This window comes from Equus przewalskii, chromosome 8 (assembly GCF_037783145.1).
Source record: "Equus przewalskii isolate Varuska chromosome 8, EquPr2, whole genome shotgun sequence".
Taxonomy (NCBI): domain Eukaryota; kingdom Metazoa; phylum Chordata; class Mammalia; order Perissodactyla; family Equidae; genus Equus; species Equus przewalskii.
In genome coordinates, this window is record NC_091838.1 from 46089506 (window position 1) to 46112603 (window position 23098).

The following is a 23098-nucleotide window of genomic DNA, read 5'->3' on the forward strand; positions in this document are numbered from 1 at the left end:
TAACGATGGGGTATGTCAAAGGAGCAAAGATGCCAACTAAAAGAGGCTCCCAACGGCCAAAGCTGGAACAATTTGAGTAACAAAATAAAGAAAGTAGTACTAGATTATTACCCAAAGTGCAAACTAAATAACCATGAGTCAATACTGATATAAATGACTGGACTTGCAATGGGTGTCTGAAATGTGGGGCAGTCATGTGGGACCAAACCCTTAGCCTGAGGGGTCTGCACTAACTCGGGTAGTTAGTGTCAAAATGAATTAAATTGTAGGACACTTAGTTGGTGTCCTCAGGGAACTGGAGAATTTTTTTGGTGTGAAAAATCCACACACATTTGGTGTCAGAACTGTTGAGCGTAGAGGAAACGAGTTTTTCCTTTAGTACTCTTGATATGATGTGAGACTAGCCTTTACCTCTGTGGTCTTCCTCCCAAAAACCAATAACCCCAGTGTCATCATAAGAAAAAGCATCAAATAAATCCCAGTTGAGAGTCATTCTACAAAATACCTAACCAGCATTCCTCAATGCTCTCAAAGTCATCAAAAACAAGGACAATCTGAGAAACTGTGATATTAAGAGGAGTCTAAGGAGACACGATGACTAAATGTAACGTGGTGTCCCGGACGGATCTCGGAATAGAAAAAGGACACTAGGTAAAAACTAAGTAAATCTGGATGGAGTATGGGCTTCAATGTAAAATATTTATCAATATTGGTTCACTAATTGTGACAAATGTGTGCTAATATAAGATCCACATTAGAACTAGCTAGGGAGTTTTTAAAAAAATTTTGCTGCCTGGGCCTCAGCTTATATCAATTAAATCAGATATTTCTCAAAGTAAAAACCAAGCATTGCTGGTTTGGTTTTTTTTCTCCAAAAGTAGCCAGGTAGTTCAAACGTACCAAGCGACTGAATGACCTAGCCATTTGCTGAATATTCCACATATTATATTAAATATCACAAATCTTAAGGAATCATTTTCCCATTAGCACTAACTAAAGTATACAGACTTTAAGAGATTCATGTATATTATTTTTTGTACTCACAAGAAGAGAACTCTGCATTCTATTATTTAACCAGAAAATTTGCTGGAATCTCTTTTCAGAAGATATTTAGAAAATATTTAGCAAAGTTCAATATGTTCATGCTTAAAAAAAAAATGCTGTGAAGCATACCGTATTTTTTTCACTGTTCAAAATTAATTTGGTTGTTTAACCTAAGCAAATGCTATTTTTAAAATGGCATCCTTTATTGGATTTTTTAAACTTTTATATGGCAGAAACAATTCATGCCGATTTGCTTTATATCCTACTATGCATGCTCTTGGCTAAAATACAAAATGTATTTTAAAGTTGAATCTAATAGAAAGAGAAATTCTGCTAGTAGATACTCTTTAAAAAAGTGAATTTTCTATAGGCAATTCAGGTATTTACCGTAAACATGAACAAAGAGAGTTAAGCTGTTTAATCAACTCACACTAAAGATTTGGGAATATCTTTCACTAATATCCACAAAACAGATTCTTTCTTATTTTGTAATACATTTGATCCATCTCAGTATCAAATTTAGATCACATGCTCAGAAATGCCAAAAAATGAAGATCTTTGTCATGTTTAGCAATGCTTAAACTAACACAAAAATCTTGATATTGGGATTATCCTGCTGCAGAAATCTCTGTTTGCAATTTGTTTAATTTTAAAAATCTGTCCAATTACCTCAGCACCTATCAAAACATGTCAATTTGTCAAGATGTTTTCTCATCAGACAAGCATTTTCTATAATAGGTATAAAAATCAAATTCATAGGGCACTATTTGCAATCATGTCCCATACTTTTCTTGAATAAAAAATATTTAAAGAGGTTTATTTATAATAGACACCCAGGACACAGGTGGACAGCACTAACATTTTTAAAAACAACATATCTTGAAACGGCTATCACAAACTGTTTCCTTTTCAAAAGTCACACTGTGCGTTGATGGAAATGGTTTAATTTTAGGCCACAAGTTTTTCTCCATCTGCAGTAAGTTGAACTATGCAGAGGAAAATTAAATTAGGAAAAATTACAAGTTGATATTGGTGTAACCCATGAATTCTCTGAAAAATTATACTCACTCAGAATGGGAAAGCAGGATTCACAATGAGTTCAAAGTATTAACACTGAATATCAATTATATCTCTTACAATGCAGCAACTCAGTATGGTGAGTTTCACAGCTCTATAATTTTGAAACGGGGGAAAGAATTTGATCTACACCAATTCAAACTTAGCTTTATGAAATTTTTCAATGGTTCAGGGCCAAACTGGCTCTGTGTCATCATATTAGCCAGGTCACTGCATAAGGACCAATCCAGGGTTGGGACTAAAGATAGCTACCATAAAGCCTGTCAAAAAACACAGGTCATCAGGGATAAAAATAAATGCAGAAGTAAAACTTGGCAGTGCAGATATCCCACCATGCTGAAAAGACCATTCATCTTTGAAATAATCAAAAAGAAGGGAAAAAATGAGGGAAAATCTCAATGAAAACAACCAGGATATCAAAATATCCATCCAAAACCTTCTGCTACATCCTAACAAGTAGCCAGTCCCCAGCACCATTAACTAGCAGGTATTGGCCAAACGTACCTCCCAAATTGGAGCAAATTCCAAAAAAGAACCAGCAAGTTTCATGGGTCAAAGGTAACCAAGATGAGTTATGAACGAAAATAAGGAGATGTTACAAAGCAACAATCTTGAATTCATAGATACAGATGTTAAGACAAGCACAGAATCAATAAGATAATGGCTCATTATTCTACAATTGTTCTCACATGGAGTGGGCTGAGGGTCCAAGGCTGTACCTTTATTCTGTCATCTACAGAAAATTATTTTGTAAAGGACACAGTGGTTCAGAAAAAGAGAAATATCCATTTACTTCTATTCTTATCAACTACTAATTTGGTATGACTTGCCTTAAATTGACCTGATTTCTTGTAATGTTATCTTCTAGAAGTTTTCCCTTCCCTTCTTGGATCACTTTGATTTACAAATTGTCCAGAATAAGCCAGAACTGAACAGACTATAATTTTTCTTTGAATTGTGCTAATTTATGAGTATTCAAGGAGTTTATAATTATTATAACATATAGTGTTTCATAAATTTATAAAGATATATTAAATATCATATTAAAAACTCAATATTTAAAATTATAATTTCAGAACACCCAAGAAATGACAAATGACAGGAGTTTCCATTAAAATGGAGGACTGAACACACAGGTTTATGCCTAACCCTCCCAAAACTCTTCCAAAATTACAAAAAAGGCACAGAAAAGGACAAGCTCATAAAAACAAAGAGCATGGGGGAGGAGACAATAGCAAAAAGGAGAATGTCAAAAAAGTTGGAAGCTAGAAAAAAAAATTTTGGAAGCTAGAAAGCAGATAAATATGTAAGTAGTAGCTAACTCTGCAGACCAAAGAAACCCAAAACTCAAGCTTGCAAGGAGAGAAGTGACAAGAAGCAAGTAAATTCAGGCCCCAGGGCAGGGGATACTAACAACTTTTACAGTAAGGTTCACAAGTTAACTATTCTACTCTTACACACAGAGTTTCCAGTAGGCAATTTTAGTGCTTCTCTCAAATAGAATCACTAGAGCTTTGAAGAAAGACCATAAAGGAAAAGTGAGTGATCAAAACAAACATACAGGAAAGAGAGACAAGGCGCGGAGCAAAAGAAAACAAAGTGATACTGGTAACGTAATAGTAATGACGAAGAGGAGGAGACCTTGGAAAGTAAATATTTGATATGGAAAAAAATAGAAGGGTTAGAAGATAAACTTGAGGAGACCTCCAAGAAAGAACAAAAAGAGAAAGAGAAAAGAACAGAAAAGACCACTGAAAGATACATCTGAGAAGTCCAACAATCTAATAAAAGGAGTTTCAGAAAGAAAGAGAGAAAATTATCAATAAATAGCAAAAGAATAAATAAATTACATAGAACTTCAGGATATTTCCAAATTGAAAGGGTGAAAAGACACTGCACACACTACATGGAAAAAGATCTATACCAAGGCACATTACCATGAAAGTTTTAAACAACAGGGAGAAGTGCAGATCCAAACACTTCCAGAAAACATCCAAAGGATTAGCTATCAGATTGTCACCTGTCGTCCCATTACCATTACTGCTGAGTTAGGCAACAGAGCAAGGCCCTCAAAATTTTAAAGAAACATTATTTCTAATTGAGAATTTTATGCCCCAAATTTTGCAGTCAATCAATCAAGGGTAAAGATAGAATAAATAAATGGTCGGATACCCAAGGTCCGAAAAAGCTGCTAATGCCTAGAAGCTACTGGGAGATATGGTCCATCAAAACAAGGAAGTAAACAAGAAAGACAAGATTCAGGAAACAGGATCCATTCAGAAGAGAGGAAAAGGAAATTCTTAGGTTGATGTTGAAGGGAAGTCTTAGAATGGCAGCTGCTCAAGACTCTAGAAAGAAATCAGTTCAGATTAGAGGAGGATAGAGGACTAGAGAAAGAATAAGTCAAGAAAAAAGGACGACACTAATAAATGATCTGTGTTTGAACATACACAGAGGAGCTTACAGCTCCTGCAAAGTGTGGGAATATAGTATTTGAGACAAAATTAGTGGTAGGTATATAGAATAATTAACAACAACAAACAAAAGTTACAAAAACTGAGACAATTATTAGTTCCAGAAATCACAAAAAGAACCTGTAATCATATTATCATATTTCTCTCCAAATAATATTTACGTAGTCCTAACTAAGTAAACACTGAGTAGAGATCTTTTAGAATTGTTAATTATATGGGAAAAATGAAAAATAACAATTCTTTTAAAGAATTTCAATTTGTGATCAATAATTTTATTACAAATATAAATGTTCCTTACTAAATCTAATTTACTTTTTGACAAGAAACAAAAACAAATAAAAGAAATTTTCATTATTGGTTTTCTTCAAATATATTTTTTATAAGCTTAAGGTAGGTTTATAAAAATCTCTACCAATTCTTCCAAACACATTTGGTCATTTAAAATTTGTTTCAAAATATTTCAAAAGGAACTGTAAATATATATTGGTTGAGTCTGACCAGTGATGTTATTTCGGTGGCCCTTAGAGTAGCAAAACCAGCAGCGGCAACACCTACCACCAAAGAAATCAAAACCCTGACCAAAATGCTATAATTAACAGCAGTAGTGGTGGTACAAGTAGGAGCATTAATAAAAATGAAAGCTAGGGGCCGGCCCCGTGGCCAAGTGGTTAAGTTCACATGCTCTGCTTCCGCAGAACAAGGAAACCTGTTCCTGAGGTTTCACCTGTTCAGATCCTGGGTGAGGACCTAGCACTGCTCATCAAGCCATGCTGAGGTAGCGTACTGCATAGCAGAACTAGAAGGACCCACAACTAGGATATACAGCTATGTAGTGGGGGGCTTTGGGGAAAAGAAAAAAAAAAATAACAAAAAGAAGATTGGCAACAGATGTTAGCTCAGGGCCAATCTTTAAACTTAAAAAAAAAAAGAAAGAAAGCTACATGGAATACACTGTTCTATGAACTTAAATATTTTTGAAAAATTTTATTCCCATAACAATTCTATGAGGTATGGTCTGTAACTATTCCCTTTCTACAGATGGTGAAATTGAAGCAGAGAAGTTAAGTAACTTGCCCATGACATAGAGTTATTTGGGAATAGAATCAGGACTTAAGTCCAAGCAGCCTTTCCTGCTCTTAAATTCTCCCCCTTATTTAACCAACGAGGTATACTGGAGGCTTCTGGACTGACTTGGGGCTGATTCTGATACTCTTCTATTCCTTACCTACTTCAAAAGGTTCTCACGAGGTAGACTGATTTGAAGTTCCCTTATTAAATGGGGGCAGGGGGAAGGGAGGAAGGTTCTGAGAAATGCTCACCTGGAGGCTGTAACACTATCTGTAGGGGAGTGAATTTTTCAAAGCACCCTGGTGTTTCTCCCCATACCCAGGCTGAAAATTACTGCTCCAGTGAATCATTAAGAGGGGATATGCCATCCCTCAGACATTAAGGACCACAGCCTGACAAGCTTAGAATGTGGATCATAAAGACAAACAAACAAACACATAGATAAGGAGAATAGACTGGTAGTTACCAGGGAGAGGGGGTGGGAGGAGGGTGAAAGGGGTAAAGGGGCACACAAGTATGGCGGATGGATGGAAACTAGACTGTCAGTGGGGAACACAAGGCAGTCTATACAGGAGCCAAAACACAGTGATGTACACCTGAAATTTACACAATGTTATAAATCAGTGTGACCTCAATAAAATAATGTAAAAAAAAAATAAATAAATAAAATAAACCATCTGCCAAAAATACAAACAAAGCAAAGAAAGAATCAGAAAGTCCTCATTTCTTTTCCAGACAGAAGTTCTGAGACATAGTCTAAGGACAATTAACAGACAAAACCTATTTCAAGTCATTACTAAATTAATGAAATAAATGACAGCTTTCTTTGGATCAAAGTGAAAATAAAGGGCCTAATACATGCATAAAAGTGAAAAAGTCTCATGCAAGCCTAACATCAAGGTACTTCTTCTAGCTCAATATTTCACTTAATATAAAATTCTTCTACATCCATTCAACTCCTTGCATTTTACTTAAGTTAATACTGTGATCCCCGTGGGAAATGCCTGAGCTCCAGTGACAAAACAATTCTTGTAAGCTCCTTATCAATCTTTTAATCTATTTTAAAAATGACCACTTGTCAATAGTGCATTCTACACCTTATAAGTTCAATTTATTAATACCATCCATTCTGCTTTTAAATAATCATCAAATGTAACATGTGTGGAGTGTCTGCCCTGTTTTATTTTTAAAAAACAAGCACTAACTCTTTTACTGTTTAACTATTTAAACGCTCATTCAAGTGCTTGTATATTATTTCAGTAAGTCATACCAACTAAATGAAAACCATTTTCTTTTGTTTTTTTTGGCATTCAATTTATTTATTTATTTTTAAATTTTTTTAATTTAGATCATAATGGTTTATAATCAAAACTAGTCCTTCTAAAATCATTAATTAGAGCTTAAGAACTATATGGCAATGTATACTATCTGTTGTATAATTAATAAATTACAAAACACATACTTACATCTTGAATGCTACAGATAAATTAGTATAATCTGAAGGAGTACAAGAAAAAGTTCTATATACTTGCAATTTATATAGATAACCTATACCAAACTTTATGTTGACTTGGTCAGAAACTAATGCAAATTTTGTGAAAATATTTGATTTATATGAAAAATAGAGTATCACTTTAATGATACAATTTGGCCTTGAACATCAAGAGACATGTGGCTCTACGAGAATTTAGCTGTTTAAAACTGTATATGTAGTCCAATTTTAAGCTGATTTGCAAGCGGATCCCAAAGGAATGAAGAGTATAAAGACAAACTCCCAAGATTTTTGAGACTTCAAGGTGTAGAAATGTTTGAGAGAAGAAGAATTTTGATTTAAAAATTTGCTAAAAATGGGGCCAGCCCAGTGGCATGGTTAAGTTCATATGCTCTGCTTCGGCAGCCCAGGGTTTACAGGTCCAGATCCCAAGCATGAACCTATACACTGCTGGTCAGGCTATGCAGTGGCAAAAAAAAAATTTGCTAAAAATGAATGGCAATGGACAATTATACTTTCACTGTAGGAGGACTTCAGATCCACTCTGCATACCTCGCTGTTCTTATGTGTGTGTGTGTATTTACTTATTGTATTATTATTTTTTTTTAAGATTGGCACCTGAGCTAACATCTGTTGCCAATCTTTTTTTTCTTTCTCTCAAAGTCCCCCAGTACATAGTTGTACATTTTAGTTGTGGGTCCTTCTAGTTGTGGCATGTGGGACACCACCTCAGTGTGTCTTGAGGAGTGGTGCCATGTCCGTGCCCAGGATCCGAATCAGTGAAACCTTGAGCCTGCGAACTTAACCACTCGGCCGCGGGGCTGGCCCATTTATTTATTTTATATTCAGGACAACAACTGACAGAATGACCTCAAGATGGAAGCTACTGCCTTAGAACATAATCTAAAGCAAAGCATGTGAATATTGCTCAAAGTGTGACTCTGCCAAGATCTTTTTTCTTATAATTTTAATTAAAAACAACAAAAAAGAACATGATAGTTTTACCCAGAAACACTAGCTTAGTTCCAGAGAATAAATGCTTATTTGAAAAAAAGAAATTATAAAAACTTGATGCGATTTTTAAATTTGTCTACAATATTTTGACAGTCCTCCTCGCAAAAGATGGAACCAGCGGGCCGGCCCCACGGCATAGTGGTTAAGTTTGGCACACACTGCTTTGGCAGCCTGGGTTCACAGGTTTAGATCCTGGGTGTGGACCTACACCACTCATCAGCCATGCTGTGGCAGCAGCCCACATATAAAGTGGAGGAAGACTGGCAAAGATGTTAGCTCAGGGCTAACTTTCCTCAGAAAAAAAAAAAAAAAGGTGGAACCTAATTGCCCTCATTTTGAATGTGGACAGGACTAAGTAATACATACTTAAAACAATGGAATGGCTTTGGAACAGTGGGCAGAAGCTGGAAGCACTGTAAGGAGAGTGTTATTAACAGCCTGAAGAGTCATGAAAAAATTGTTACAAACCCTGATGGCCGTTAAGGGGGTTGCAGGAAGGTAAGGTACATGTTGGAAAGCTGGAAGAAAGGATATTCTTATTATGTAATGGCAGAAAATTTAGAACACTGTTGTCTGCAGTAACCAGGAAGGTAACAGGGAAAGTAAAAAATTTACCTAATGAACTGGGTAGCCTAGCTAAGGAGATTTCTAAGTAGAGTATTTAAGACGCTGCCTGGTTTCTTCTTGCTGCTTGTAACAAAATGCAAAGAGAGAAAGATGCGTTTAAGAAAGGGCAATTAAACAAAAAGGGAACCAGGACTTAATGATTTTGTAAATTCCTAGCCTCTACAGACAACAAATGATGCTATGTATAATTATGAAAATTCTTGCAAGCAAACATCAATAGCAAAAGATATTCAGGAAAGCATGGTCTAAAAATCAAGCTGCAGAGGTGGCTGTAAAATCATTTCTTAAGACTCCAGAAAGAGCCAAGGCAAATAATAGGGCTTTTAAGAAGCTTAAGGGCATTGTCCCAAAGTGTCTCAGCAGGAGGTCAAAGTAGAAAAGTAATTATCTCAACAAAACTTAATGGATATAGCCTGTTCTAATGGTGTCAATAGGATTTATAGGAGATCCACAAAGTTTTTGGCAGAAGCAGCACCAGCATTGTCTGAGTAGGACAGAGACAGCAAGAAACGAAGAGGACCGAAACTTCTACAGGTAGGAAGCAGGCTGAGAAAATGACTTTGCTCAAAATGTAGGCTATCTTCCATGAAAAAGGAAGAATGATTCAGAGGGCAGAAGCAAGAACTCAGAGGACATAGCAAAGAGTCACGGAGAATTACCTCAGGGCAGGAACAAAACTGAGCTAATCCAGGAACTTTTAACACTTTCTTGGTTAGAGTCCAAAATTGCCCTGGACTCATGACTGTTGTGCCTTCTGTCTTCCCTCTTTCTGAACAGAACTGTTAATAGTGATAATCTTATACCTGATCCACCATTGTATATTGGGTATTTGGGGGGAAGATAACTTATTTCTTTAGTTCACAGGCCTTCAGATTGAGAGTAACTGGACTCAAGGACTCTCATCTCTATCTGAATATGATTTAGAAGATGAAATACTGGACTTCAAGCTAATGTTGTAAAGGCATAAAACTTGGTACAAAGAAGAGACAGTTCTGAAGAGGTAGTGAGTGTATTTTGCATGGGCCAGAAATGCAAACAATTTGCAGCTATAGGACAGTCTATGTTAGTTTTAAAACATGTCCATAAATTCTTTGACAATTCTACCCTCAAAAGGTGATCCTAATTCCCCTTTGTTTGAGTGTGGGGCAGACTTAGTGAATTGTTTTTATTTTTCAATTGAGGTTAACTTTAAATAACACAAAATTAGCTATTTAAGGTGTATCGGTGACATTTAGTACCTTTACAATGTTGTGCAACCATCGCCTTTATGCCACCAAGTATTTGTTTGAGTACCTGTTTTCAATTCTTTTCGGTGTATATACCTAGAAGTGGAATTATCAGATCACATGATAATTCTATGTTTGACTTTTTAAGAAACTACCAAACTGTTTTCCACAGGAGCTGCACCATTTTACATTCCTATCAGCAGTGTATGAGAGCTCCAAATTCTCCATATCCTTGCCAACATTTGTTATTTTCCGGGTTTTTTGATTTGTTTTATCATAGTATACCTAGTGGGTGTGAAGTGGTATCTCATTGTGGTTTTGATTTATATTTACCTAATGACTAATGATGTTGAGCATCATTTCATGTGCCTCTTGGCCATTTGTATACCTTTGGAGAAATGTCTATTCAAATCCTTTGCTCATTTTTCAATTAGATGTTGGTCTTTTTGTGGCTGAGTTGTCAAAGTTCTTTGTGTATTTTGGATACTAGACCCTTATCAGATATATGATTTGCTAATAATATAATTTGTTCTCCCATTCTATAGGCTGTCTTTTCACTTCTTGATAATATCCTTTAATGTTTAGAGTTTTTAATTTTGATGAAGCTCAATTTTTCTATTTTTCCTTTTGTTACTCATGCTTTGGTGTCATATCTAAGGATCCATTGCCAGATTCTAAGTCATGAAGACAACCTCTATGTTTCCTTCTAAGAGTTTTAATGTTTTAGCTCTTATATTTAGGTCATTGATTCATCCAATCAGACCTTATATTAAAAGGTCATCACATATGATGAGAGATAGGGGTCCAACATTACTCTTTTACATGAGACTATCCAGTTGTCCCACCACCATCTGTGAAAGAGACTTGTTCTTTTCCCTTGAATGGTCTCCAGACCTTTGTTGAAAATCAACTGGCCAGAGATGTATGGGTTTATTTCTGGACTCTCAGTTCTACTCCATTGGTCTATATGTCAGGACCACAATGATTTGATTTGTGTAGCTTTGTATTAAGTTGTGAAATTGGGAAGTGAATCCTCCAACTTTGTTCTTCTTTTCCAATATTGTTTTAGCGATTTGGGGCTCCTTGGTCCATATGAATTTGAGGATTTTGCAAAAAAGACCATTTTGGAATTTTGATAAGAATTGGATGAATCTGTGAGTCACTTTGAGGAGTGTTGCCATCTTAACAATAATAAGTCTTCCAATCCACTAACACAGGATGTTCTTCCATTGATTTAGGTATTCTTTCATTTCTTTCAGCAATTTTTGTACTTTCTACTGTACAAGCCTTCTACCTCCTTGGCTAAATTTATTCTTAGGCATTTCATTCTTTTGGATGGTACTGTAAATGGAATCATTTTCTTAATTTCCTTTGTGCATTGTTCACTGCTGGTGCATAAAAACATAATTGATTTTTGTGTGTTTATCTTGCACCCTACAACTTTACTGGACTTGTTTATTAGCTCTAGAAGATTTAGATGTTTTTGACAGACACCATCCAGGAAGCTGCTCCAGCTCAAGGAGACCAAAATAAAGGTAAGTCTCTGTGCTGGTCCCTCAGAGAACTGTCATATAGCTCAAAATGCAAAAGCATGATTTTTTAAGAACAAGGCTCTTATTCCTCTCCCCTGCCCCCAACCTCCACCTTTGTTCCCGTGGCTGCTGCTGAACTAGAAAATTGGGGATGGCAGGCATGTAAGCAAAAATGCCACAACACTTTCTTACCAAAATTTAGCAGCCTCTTTCTTCATTAAGCACTCTTCTGGTTGCTGTAAATTTTTTATTAGATTCCAGTATTCTCAAAGAGTTAATTTGTCAGTTTTTGCCAACTCAACGGTTGCTTCTATGGAGGCACTGATTCTTAGAGCTCCCTACTCCACCATTTTCCATGACCAACAACTTCTTTTAACAAATAGAATGTGGCAAAGTGACAGTGTGCAACTCCGGAGACTGTGTAATAAAAGGCATTGAGATTTCCTCCTTGCTCGCTCTCTAGGACCACTCACTCTGAGAGAAGCCAGTTGCCATGGTGTGAAGACTTCAAATAGCCCTACGAAGAGGCCCACATGGCAAGGAACTGAGGGCAGGCTGCCAACAGCCATATGAGGGGGCTATCTTGGAACTCCAGTCCTTCTCAAGTCTTCAGATGACTACAGCTCTGACCAACAATTAGACTGTAATCTGATGAGAGACCTTGAGCCAGAATCATCAAACTAAGTCATTCCAGAAATACTTATCTACAGATACCATGAAATAATAAATGTGTGTTGTTTTGAGCTGCTAAGTTTTAGGGTATATAATATTTAAAGCTGAGGCCCAAAAGATGAGAAGAGCCTAGTCATTCAATGAGTTCCCAAGAAGAAGAATGTTTCAAGCAGAGGGAATAAGGAAAGGTCTTTGGTATGTTGAAAAAAATTAAATATCTGAAAGAAGATCAATGTGGCTGGAGCTCAGTGAAGGAGAGAAAAACAGTGAAGAAAGAGATCACAAAAGTGGCAGAAAGTAACCAAAATGACTGTAGCAAAGTCTTAAAAACTACTAAAAACTGGTAAGTTGTGGTGTAGTCGGCGGTCCCCTAGCCATCAAAAATGGAAACCAGCCTGTAAGTGAGGATCGGAAGACAAAAGCAAAGAAAAAATAATCACTGTCCCATTGACAGCTAATTAAAGGCAGTTCACTAGCCCAACACTCATAAGAAGCTTGCAGAAGGTGAAGGAACGGCAGATGGCTATCATCGCAGAGAGGCAATTGTATAACTCTGATAAGCCAGTGTTGTTTATTTTAGAAGTACTAATAAATATTTGATTGAAAAGTGAGCATAGAGCATTGAAGGAGCATGGGAGCTTCAAAGTAAAAAACCTAGTTTTATTCTTGGTTCCTCATCAGCTTTGTGAACTCTGGTAAATCACTTCTCTCCTAACCTAATTTCACTCAACTGCAAAATGGGATAATAATATATATATGACCAATCTCATTTTTTTAAAAGATAAAATGAAATAATATATGATAAAAGTGTGTTTGAAATTACAAAAAAACCCTACAAAATATTAACATCTACAAATGCTAATTGGAGAAAAATAAAAAAACTATCTAACATCACACAGGAACACAGAGTGGGCTCTATAAAACCCTTTACATCATCTTTACATCATCCCATATCACTTATTCATCTTTGCAGAATTAATACACAATCACCAACTTATGACAAAAACACCTTTATGAGGATGCTATTTAAAATTCTAAATGGTGAATTTATTGGTATAAAATTTTATATCTAGAATATAAACTTAAAGCATCTGTCTCACCAGGCAGTCCACAGTCACTGCCAAATGAATAACCTATGTAGCCGAATATCTAAAGAAAATGATTATAAATCAGCTTGGCAAAGACCACACTCGCCCTTGCCCGGGGCTATCATATGACACAAGATTTAATAATTAGTGAAAAGGGTAAAAGAATTTCAAAAGAAATACCAATTAGATAACCAGTCTCTGAAATTAAAACTAAATTTGAATTAGCAAAATAGTATTATTTGTATACAACTATAAGACATAAAAAAAATTCTATGAGAAAATATAGTTGATGTTATCAAAGTCATTTTCAATCAGTAAAAAATAAAATAGTATCTGTGTTTTCAGATTTTATGACCATCTGAAAATCGAGGTATGCATCTCTTATTTTTAACCAGAAAAAAAATCTGTAATTTGAAACAAGGAAAAAATCATTAGTGAAAAACAAAAGAATTAGACATTATAAAATGTGATATATAGATATAATTATTTTATTTTGTTATTCAAGGGCACCGATGTAGCAATATAAAGTAAATGGAATAAACTGGTTCAATATGCTAAGTCCTTATAGGTCCCTCCTGCTTTCTCTAGTAACCCATCTTCTACTGTGGTATTCGTTATCTGTATACAGTATAGCTGACGACCGGTTAAAAGAAAGTTCCAGAAGATACAAAACAAAATTGACCAAATTCAAGACAACATTTATTCAACAAACACAGAGTTAGCGTCAACTAGATACTAGATACTGAACAAGCCTACTCTATCAACCTCACATTTTATACATAATCACTAATTCTTAAGACATCAGAAAAGGATAGCAAACATTTAATGTAAACAAAATATATTTTGAGATTTAACGAACAAACACACCTCACTTGTACAAGGAAATAGTAAGTGCTATTGATATACTTGAAGAAAAAAATCAAAACTATGCAAAAATAACTCAGAAGAAAAACATCAACTTTTTGAGGGTAATTACGAACCGAATTTTCTTCCTCCTCTTCCAATTCTCGCTGCTGTTCTTCATGTCTTTTAGCTTTTATCTCCATAGCTTCTGTAATCAGGTCTCTTAAAATTGATACAGGTTTTGCATTCTTGATAAAAGGATGCTAGAAAGGTAAAATTCAATGGTATAAGATTTCTCTGAATTACATCTAAAAAATGTTACAACAACACATAAATGCAAACCAAGATCACAGGCTTTAATGATTGTTCTTTCATCCAGAATTAAATATACAAGTTAAGAAAAGAGAATATTTCAGCTGCTTTAGAAATAAAGATTTTGCTTTTGGGTTTATTTGTTTTTAAAAAACCTTTAAAACACACATGCAAAAACGTAATCCTGTTAATAAAACCATAATACCCCTTAAAGATATAATTGTCCAAAGGAAGTGTACATTAGGTAGTAAAAGAAGATAAAAAATGTTTTAAAAAAGATTGGTGATTATATTACATATTAAAATAAAATTAATTTGGTATTAGTTACAGATTTTACTTAATCTTACACTGACATCCAGAATGAGTGGTCAAAAGGAGGGCAATTATTTTGTTACTTCTTTTACATATTTTCTATTTTATTATGTCTTGAATAATGTGCAGTAATCATTCGCAATGGAGAAACTAAAAATAGCAAGGAAAGAAAAATATTTTTCAGAAAATAAATACTGCTTCATTTCTATACTATATATAAAACAATTTTTCTGTTTTTTATACCATCCTGATCTAACTAAAATATCTAAGCTTGCTACAATTTTGATAAACAGAAAGGAAACACCAGAACAGACCTGGGTTGTAATGACACTTTTATTGAGAGGGGTGCGTGTGAGAGAAAGTAGATGGAAAGGTTATAAGTATAATTTTGGATAAATAACCTTATTTGGAGGCAGCAATACAGCTTCAGAATTTAATTTTCTTAATATAGCTCAGTAGATAGAATCAGGTAAAAGCCATTTGAGTTATTTTAATAAAGATCAATAGAACACAAAAATATTCTTAAAGACAAAAAATTTTTGCACTAAAGAAGAAATTACTGACATTTGGAAGAGGTTTTAAAATGGTGAAGATATCATCTGAGAAAACTATGAGTAAGAATTTTACCAGATTGCAGAAATACTAGGATCAATGGCAAAGAACCGATAAATTCTTTTATAACAGGTAGAGATTAATTGGCAGATAAATAAAATTCTATTAACACAGCTGTGGAGGAGACGCCTAGTCATCTACCAAAACAGAGCTGTGGCTAGACCTGTGGCTGCCCAGCTAGAAACTACATTTCTCAGCCTCCCTTTCAGTTGGTTCTAACTATGTGACTACGTTCTCCCCAATGGAATGTGAGTGAGTGTTGTGTTCCACTTCCTGATCTGGGCCTTAAAGCACTGAGTGTGTACTCTTACATGATTTCTTCTGTCTCTACTAAGCTGGGAAACAGACAAAGACAGTGCCCTAGAGGATGGTGGAGCAACAGAAGAAAGAAATCCCAGTCTTACTCTGAAAATGTTTCAGAAACACTGGTGGAAAGGTCATGAAAAATAATAATAATTGAAGATATGTTCTTTGCCCTTAAGGAACTTATTATCTAGAACAAAGAATAAAAGACAAACATACAAAAAAATTACAATGCGACATACAAATTACATTCATGATGGGTTAGCAGAGTCTATATGATTAAGAAATGTGAAAGCAGAATAGGTGAGGTAATCTCAGACGCTTGATACAGAAGAAATGGACCATTTTAGGGAGGAGGAAAAGTATGAAAAAAAACACACAAAGATAGGGGATGTATGTTAGAACACAGTAGGAAGATCTGTCTAGCCCAAACAGAAACACTATTTGAAGACGTGTTCTGTGAGTTTAGATATAGGCAACAGTGGGACTAGAAGAATAAGTGCTTAGGATGAGATGCCTGAATTGTCTGAGAGCCTTTTAATTACATAAACAAGCTAACAGCGTAAGGAAAAGAATGTCTTTGATAGCGTAATCTTGGAGTAGAGTTTAGAAACAAAAGAGAGTGGAGAGAAACTGTAATAACACAGGTATGAATTATTAAGACCCTGGATTAAAAAAATAGCTGCCACAATCAAGAGGAAATAGTGAATCTGATGAAAGAACTCTTAAGAAGGATTTGGTGACTATATATTAACAGAAGTGAAAGATGACCAACACTGCAAAAACTAGGAACCAGTAGAACTGCATCCCCTTAAAAAGGCATTGAAATCTCAACTGTATTATACTTTATCTTCTCGGGGAAAATTATGAGCCAATCCTCTAAGCCACAGTTTTATCTTTAAGAAATGCCAAAGTAGATATATGGTTCATGCAGTCCAGTACAAACTTACTTTTGTGGAGTTCATTGTGAACTGCCTACACACTGTTTTGCTACCATTAGCATATAGAGTTTAACAATCTTCATCTCAAAATCTCAATATGTCTGATTTCACATTTACTTATGTTTTCGCTTCATAACTACTACAGACATGATTTTGGCCTACAAAGAGGAACTGGCTGATAAAGTTAAAAGGGTACTGCAAGAACAAGGCCATATTATTTGAGCTTTCTTGACAGTCAGAAGAGAAGTTTTATCAGACACACTGGCAAATTTTGTTGTTTTTTTCTTTTTTGAAGAAGATTAGCCCTGAGCTAACATCTGCTGCCAATCCTCCTCTTTTTGCTGAGGAAGACTGGCCCTGAGCTAACATGCATGCCATCTTCCTCTACTTTATATGTGGGATGCCTACCACAGCATGGCTTGCCAAGCAGAGCCATGTCCACACCCGGGATCCGAACCAGCGAACCCTGGGCTGCCAAAGCGGAACGTGCAAACTTAACCGCTGCGCCACCAGGCCAGCCCCAACATTGGCAAATTTTTCAAAAATATTTTTAAAGGTTTTTAAAAAGTAGCAGCTGGTAAAATTTAAAAATACAAAGCAACATAAAAAAGAACAGAACAACAACAAAAACCAGAGAAAATAAGTTGGCAAAAATAAAACATGACAATTGTGATGAAAATGTTATTAGCATATACCAATGGAAACAAATCGGTTGAATTTCCATTTATTATATAGTATTTTAATTAAGTACTGAAATACACTTAGTTCGTAAGATAAATTCAACTACGCACTTTCTACATGAGATATACTTAAATAACATAAATCCAACTCATGTTTTTATAAGAGTCATCCTAAAAAGAACTTGGATAAAAGTCAAAGACAGGCAATGAAATATTAGTCAAACATAAAATGAACAAACTAAAAAGTATATGTGTAACATTTACGTCAGACAAGAGGGTGATTATATGAAGAGTTTTTAAAACAATATCAATAAGAAAAAGATAAACACACCAAATTCTAAAAGGCAATAAAGTTTCACTATTTCTAAATGTATTTAAAGTAAAACCTAAACTAAAAGAAGGCAAGAACTTTTTGAAGAAGAAGAAGATGATTAGCCCTGAGCTAAGTGTGCTGTCAATCCTCCTCTTTTTGCTGAGGAAGACTGGCCCTGAGCTAACATCCGTGCCCATCTTCCTCTACTTTATCTGTGGGACACCTGTCACAGCATGGCTTGCCAAGCAGTGTCATGTCCGCACCTGGGATCTGAACCAGTAAACCCAGGGCCACCAAAGTGGAACGTGCTCACTTAACTGCTGCGCCAACAGGCCAGCCCCAAGCAAGAATTCTTAAACCACCTGAACTAATGAAAAGATGTAAAATACCTAAAATCAACCTATCACAGTTTGATCAAGTATTTTAAAAGTTAAGGCTGCTTGGGGGCTGGCTGGTGGCATAGCAGTTAAGTTCGCGTGCTCCACTTTGGCAGGCCAGGGTTCGCCAGTTTGGATCCTGGGTGCAGACCTAAGCACCGCTTATCAAGCCTTGCTGTGGTAGGCATCCCACTTGTAAAGTAGAGGAAGATGAACACAAATGTTGGCTCAGGGGCAATCTTCCTCAGCAAAAAGAGGAGGACTGGTGGCGGATGTTAGCTCAGGGCTAACCTTCCTCAAAAAAAAAAAAAAAAAAAAATTAAGGCTGCTTGAAACTTTGTTGTTTTAAAATCTGAAATATTGCCTCAAGTTTTGTTCATGTTCTGAATTATCAATTTCTGAACTGACAGAGTTCAAATTAATGATTTATTAAAAAAACATCTTCAGAGAAAACAAGAGTTAAAGCAAACTGAAGAAAAAATTTCTGCCTCTGGACAGACTAAGCAGCCGTACTTTTCCCTGTTTCTCTCCATTAAAGTACAGCTAAAACCCTGGACATCACATATAAAACAAACACAGGAAGACTCTGACAAGGGGAGAGAGGGCAGCAAACTGGCTAGGGACTGTGGGACTCATGGAAGGACAGAGCTGTGAATTCCATGGGTTTTCTTTTTACCTCCAGTACCTAGACTGAGTACTGGAGAAGTCAGCAACCCAGAAACACCAATGGACGCAAACTAAAAAAAGCCACTGCAAAAGCCTGCTCTCTTGAGTGAAAGGATCATGACAGGGATAGCTAACAAGACAAAACTCTTAGACAATAACCACTGTACTCCAGCCAAACACCACAGAGAAAACACTGGTCTCACCCAAACCAGCAAAGGCTGAGCAGGGAACCTAGACTTCCTCTAGAAGCTGTTCAATCCTTCTACGGAGGTGGTGTCAGAGAAGACGAGGCAGTATAAAAAGCGCTCCCCCACCCCCAGGGAGGAGTATCAGTGGAGAGCATGTGGGAGCCTGGACTTGTATACCCCTACCAGGCAGTAATAAAGAATACCCATCCCCTACCTACTAGAGTGGGATCAGAGGAGGTCTAGTGGCAAGTCAGAACAGTAATCACCACTCAGTTATAACAAGGCCCTGAAATGCAAATAGAGGCCACTGGGAGAGTCTGAACTCTCACTCTTGTCCAGTAGTAATAAGAAACCTCTCCCTCACCTACACGTCAAAGGAGACCAAGTGGGGACCAGGATTTCTACTGCTACCTAGCAGACATGAGATGACGCCCCTCTCCCCTACTGAAGCAGTGTCAGAGGACATCTGCTATAACATAAAATTTAAATAAGATACAGAGTCTCATAATTCCCAAAATGGCCAGATTTCAAATGAAAATCACTCACCATACCAGGAAGCAGGACAATCTCCTTAAATGGGAAAAGACAATCAACAGAAACCAATATCAAGATGACATGGATGTCAGAATTATCTGACAAAGATTTTAAAGCAGTCATCACAAAAACATGTCAATGAGCAATTACAAACACGCTTGTAAACAAATGAATAATTAGAAATTCAGCAAAGAAACAGAAGATACAAAAAAGAAACAAACGAAAATTTTAGAACTAAAAAAACCACAACAACCAAAATAAAAAATTCAATGGATGTGATCAATAGCAGAATAAGGACAGATGGATGAATCAGTGAATTAGAACAACAGAAATTATACAATATGAACAACAGAGAGAAATTAGACTGGAATAAAAAGGAACAGAACCTCAGGGACCTGTGGAACTAAATCATAAGATGTACCATTTGTGTCAATGGAGTCTGAGAAAGAGGGTAGGGCTAAAAAAGTGTGTGAAAAAATAATGACTGAAAACTTCCCAAAATTGGCAAGAGATATAAAGCTAAGATTTAAGAAGCTTAATGAATCTCAAACAGTATAAACCCAAAGAAATTCATACCAAAACACTCATGATTAAAATTCTTAAATCTTGAAAAGAGCAAGGGGTAAAACAACTCAGATGACAGATTTATCACAAGAAATCATGGATATGAGAAGAAAGTGGCACAATCTGTCAACTAAGAATTCCATACCCATTGAAAATATCCTCCAGGAATGAAGAGAAAACAAGACATTTTCAGATGAAGGAAACTAAGAATTTGTTACTGCAGACCTACTCTAAACGAATGGCTAAATGGAGTCCTCTAAAAAGAAAGGAAGTAAAAAAAATTTTAAAAAAAAGGAACTTTGGAACATCAAAAGAAAGAACAATGGAAAGAGTAAAAACAGGGCAAATACAATAGATTTCTCTTATTCTCTTGAGTTTTCTCAATTGTTTAAAGGTTAAAGAAAATAATATAAGTGTTTGATATCGATCTCATTGTATATTATAATCGATCTCACTGCATAATATAATTGTCTTAAATTATATTATAAATTTTTTATGTTATATTTATTGTATTATAAATAGGAAGGACAACAAGATAGATAAAGTTTCTCCTCCTCACTTGAACTGGTAAAATGAAGAATAAGTCACATGCCATAGGAGTTCACAGAGTAACCCATGACATCACCACCTGTTCCAGGCAAATCCAGTAGACAATTCAAATAACAGCAGATCTCAGTCAACCTAACATTCTTGTAAGAGGCCAGCCTGGGACAGGAGTTGATTTTCTGGTTGTAGGCTGCCCACTAGCAGGTATAAGGATCATCTTCAGATAGGAACTCTAGCATCACTAGGCTAAACTTGAATCTTGTCCTTAAAATCTCTGGGGTTTCAATTTCCTCATCTTTTAAAAACTACTAAGAGTTCAACTCAACAATCTCAGTGGATCCTTTCAGTCTACAATTCTTCTAAATTTACACAATTATCTAACTTGTATCATAGAAAATAAACCACTATAAAAAATTCAGCATGAATTTCTTTTTAAAAACTGTTTATCGGAATCTAGAAATCAACACGGTATAATTTATACATGTAGACTATAGACATGTGTCCACTAAAACTTAGTAATAAGATTGTCCTCTGAGAGTTAACATAAAATTTAACTCATAACATATAAGACATGCAAAACTCTAAGAGACAGAATGACTTCTAGGGGTCCAGCAAAATAAGACACTGATGAGTCTAATGAGACTCTAATAAGACTAAAGATAATTACGCTATCTAAAAAACTTTTTAAATCAGAAGTTTGTTACATTAAACAAAGACATGTTAAATGCAATGCACCTGTATTGAGCACCGGCTACCAGGAGGGCAAAAGTAGTCCTCGCCCAAAAGGTAGCGCCCCTGACCTTGAATTAGTTACAGTCCAGGACAAAGATACAGAAACAAGTTATTTCAATCTAATATGGCTAATAATATGCACAGGGTGCTTATGGAAACACAGAGAAACAACTAACCTAAATAAGGATGAAGGGAAGGCTTCTGGGAGGAGTATCTCATTTGCATTAGAAACAATAAGACAAAAAGGAGCCAGTTGTTGAAGTGGTCTTTAAACTAGCAGAGGTAGGTGGGGTAAATAGCATGAGAAAAGGTACAGAGGATTGAAAAATCATGGTCTGTATAAGAAACTACAAGTCTATTATTTCAGTATTTATAGAGGGAAAAATGGCGGGGGTCAAGCAAGTGGTTAGTTAAGAGGCCAGACAAGGACACCATATTATAACAGAGGTCCTTGAATAGTCAACAACAGCACAACAGAAACAATAAAAATCAAGAAAGCAAATATTGGCTCATAAGCAGTTTACAAGACCAGTTGCATTGTTTGTCCTTATTGGAAAGAAGGATGCTTGAGCCAAACTCAACTAGAAGCTAGAGGGTAACAAAGCCAGTTAATGTAGTCCATACAGGTTAACTTCCTGAGAAGAAAGCGGAGAGGAGAAAGGGTGAAGGGTGGGGCTAGGGGTGGCAAATGGAATAAGCCTAGAACAATCACTTAATCACTATGTGATGTTCAGTGAGTCATTTAATCTTTCTGGGCTTCAGAACTCTCACCCACAAAATGAGGGAATTATACTAGAACATTTCTTAAATGTTTTTCCATCCTAAAAACTCTAACTTAAGAACAACAAAATCCTCTTTTCTTAAGAAAGATTAGAAAAGATTATTGGAGAAAGGCTAGAAAGAAATATTGGTTAAATTATCCAAAAATCAGTTATCAGACATATTTGGATTTACTTTCATCATCATATTTTGTGCTATTTGTCCCACTTTTTCTGTTTTTTTCCCCCCTCTCCTTTCTTGCCTTCTTTGGGGTTGAATAATTTAGATACTCAATACAATAACAATATCAATAAGCCCTTGTCTTATGTGCTCAAAATTCCTTTGAAATGCTGACAATATTTCAAAATAAATTGTTTCAATTAATTAATTTTTGAAAGGTAATATTTGCACATACAAAACTCAAAAGGCTCAAAAAGAGCCTTCAGCAAAAAATAAGTCTCCATCCCACTCCTGCTTCCATACAGTTACCTTCTATTAGGGAGGCCAGTTTCTTGCTCATTTTTCCAGGGCTATGCCACTACAAGCACTGACATATATATATATATATATATACACACACACGTGTGTGTGTGTGACAGTGTATGTATTTTGCCAATCACTCCTCTCAATAGACTTTAGACTGTTTCCAATTTGTTGACAGATATTTACGCTTTTCTAATCTTTTGCCATTACAATGGACTATGAATATTTTTACATACATATTTTTTCACACATGGTTAAATTTTTCTGTAGAGTAAATTTCTAGAAGTATAATTACTGAGTCAAAGTATATATGGTATTTTATTCTGGATAGATATTGCTAAATTGCCTTCCATGGAGACTGAGTACTAAGCTAAATTTTTGTAATAATAAACATATTTAAGAGCCTATTTCCCATACTCCTCAACAAATTCCTTTTTTTAAAACAGTATCTTGGAAAAATCACTTTTTATAAGAAACATGTTTTTAATTCTTCTGTCACTTAAAAAGAATTATTTTCCAAATACCAAGTTTTGTTAATGTGAGACGCACTATTAGCTTAGAGATCTGAGCTAATAGTTGGGAAATTTCTGTTGGGAAAATAAAGACTCACAAATGCTTA

General features: G+C 35.6%; 1 protein-coding gene across 4 annotated transcripts in view; it reads right to left on the reverse strand.

Moving 5' to 3' along the window:
• Positions 1 to 23098, reverse strand: part of STK3 (serine/threonine kinase 3) — a 264145-nt gene that overhangs the window by 84362 nt on the left and 156685 nt on the right. For all 4 annotated transcript variants that reach the window (XM_070631817.1, XM_070631816.1, XM_070631819.1 and 1 more), the window contains one exon: positions 14295 to 14420. In XM_070631817.1, the coding sequence (XP_070487918.1) occupies positions 14295 to 14420 (126 nt within the window). The remainder of the gene's footprint in view (positions 1 to 14294; positions 14421 to 23098) is intronic.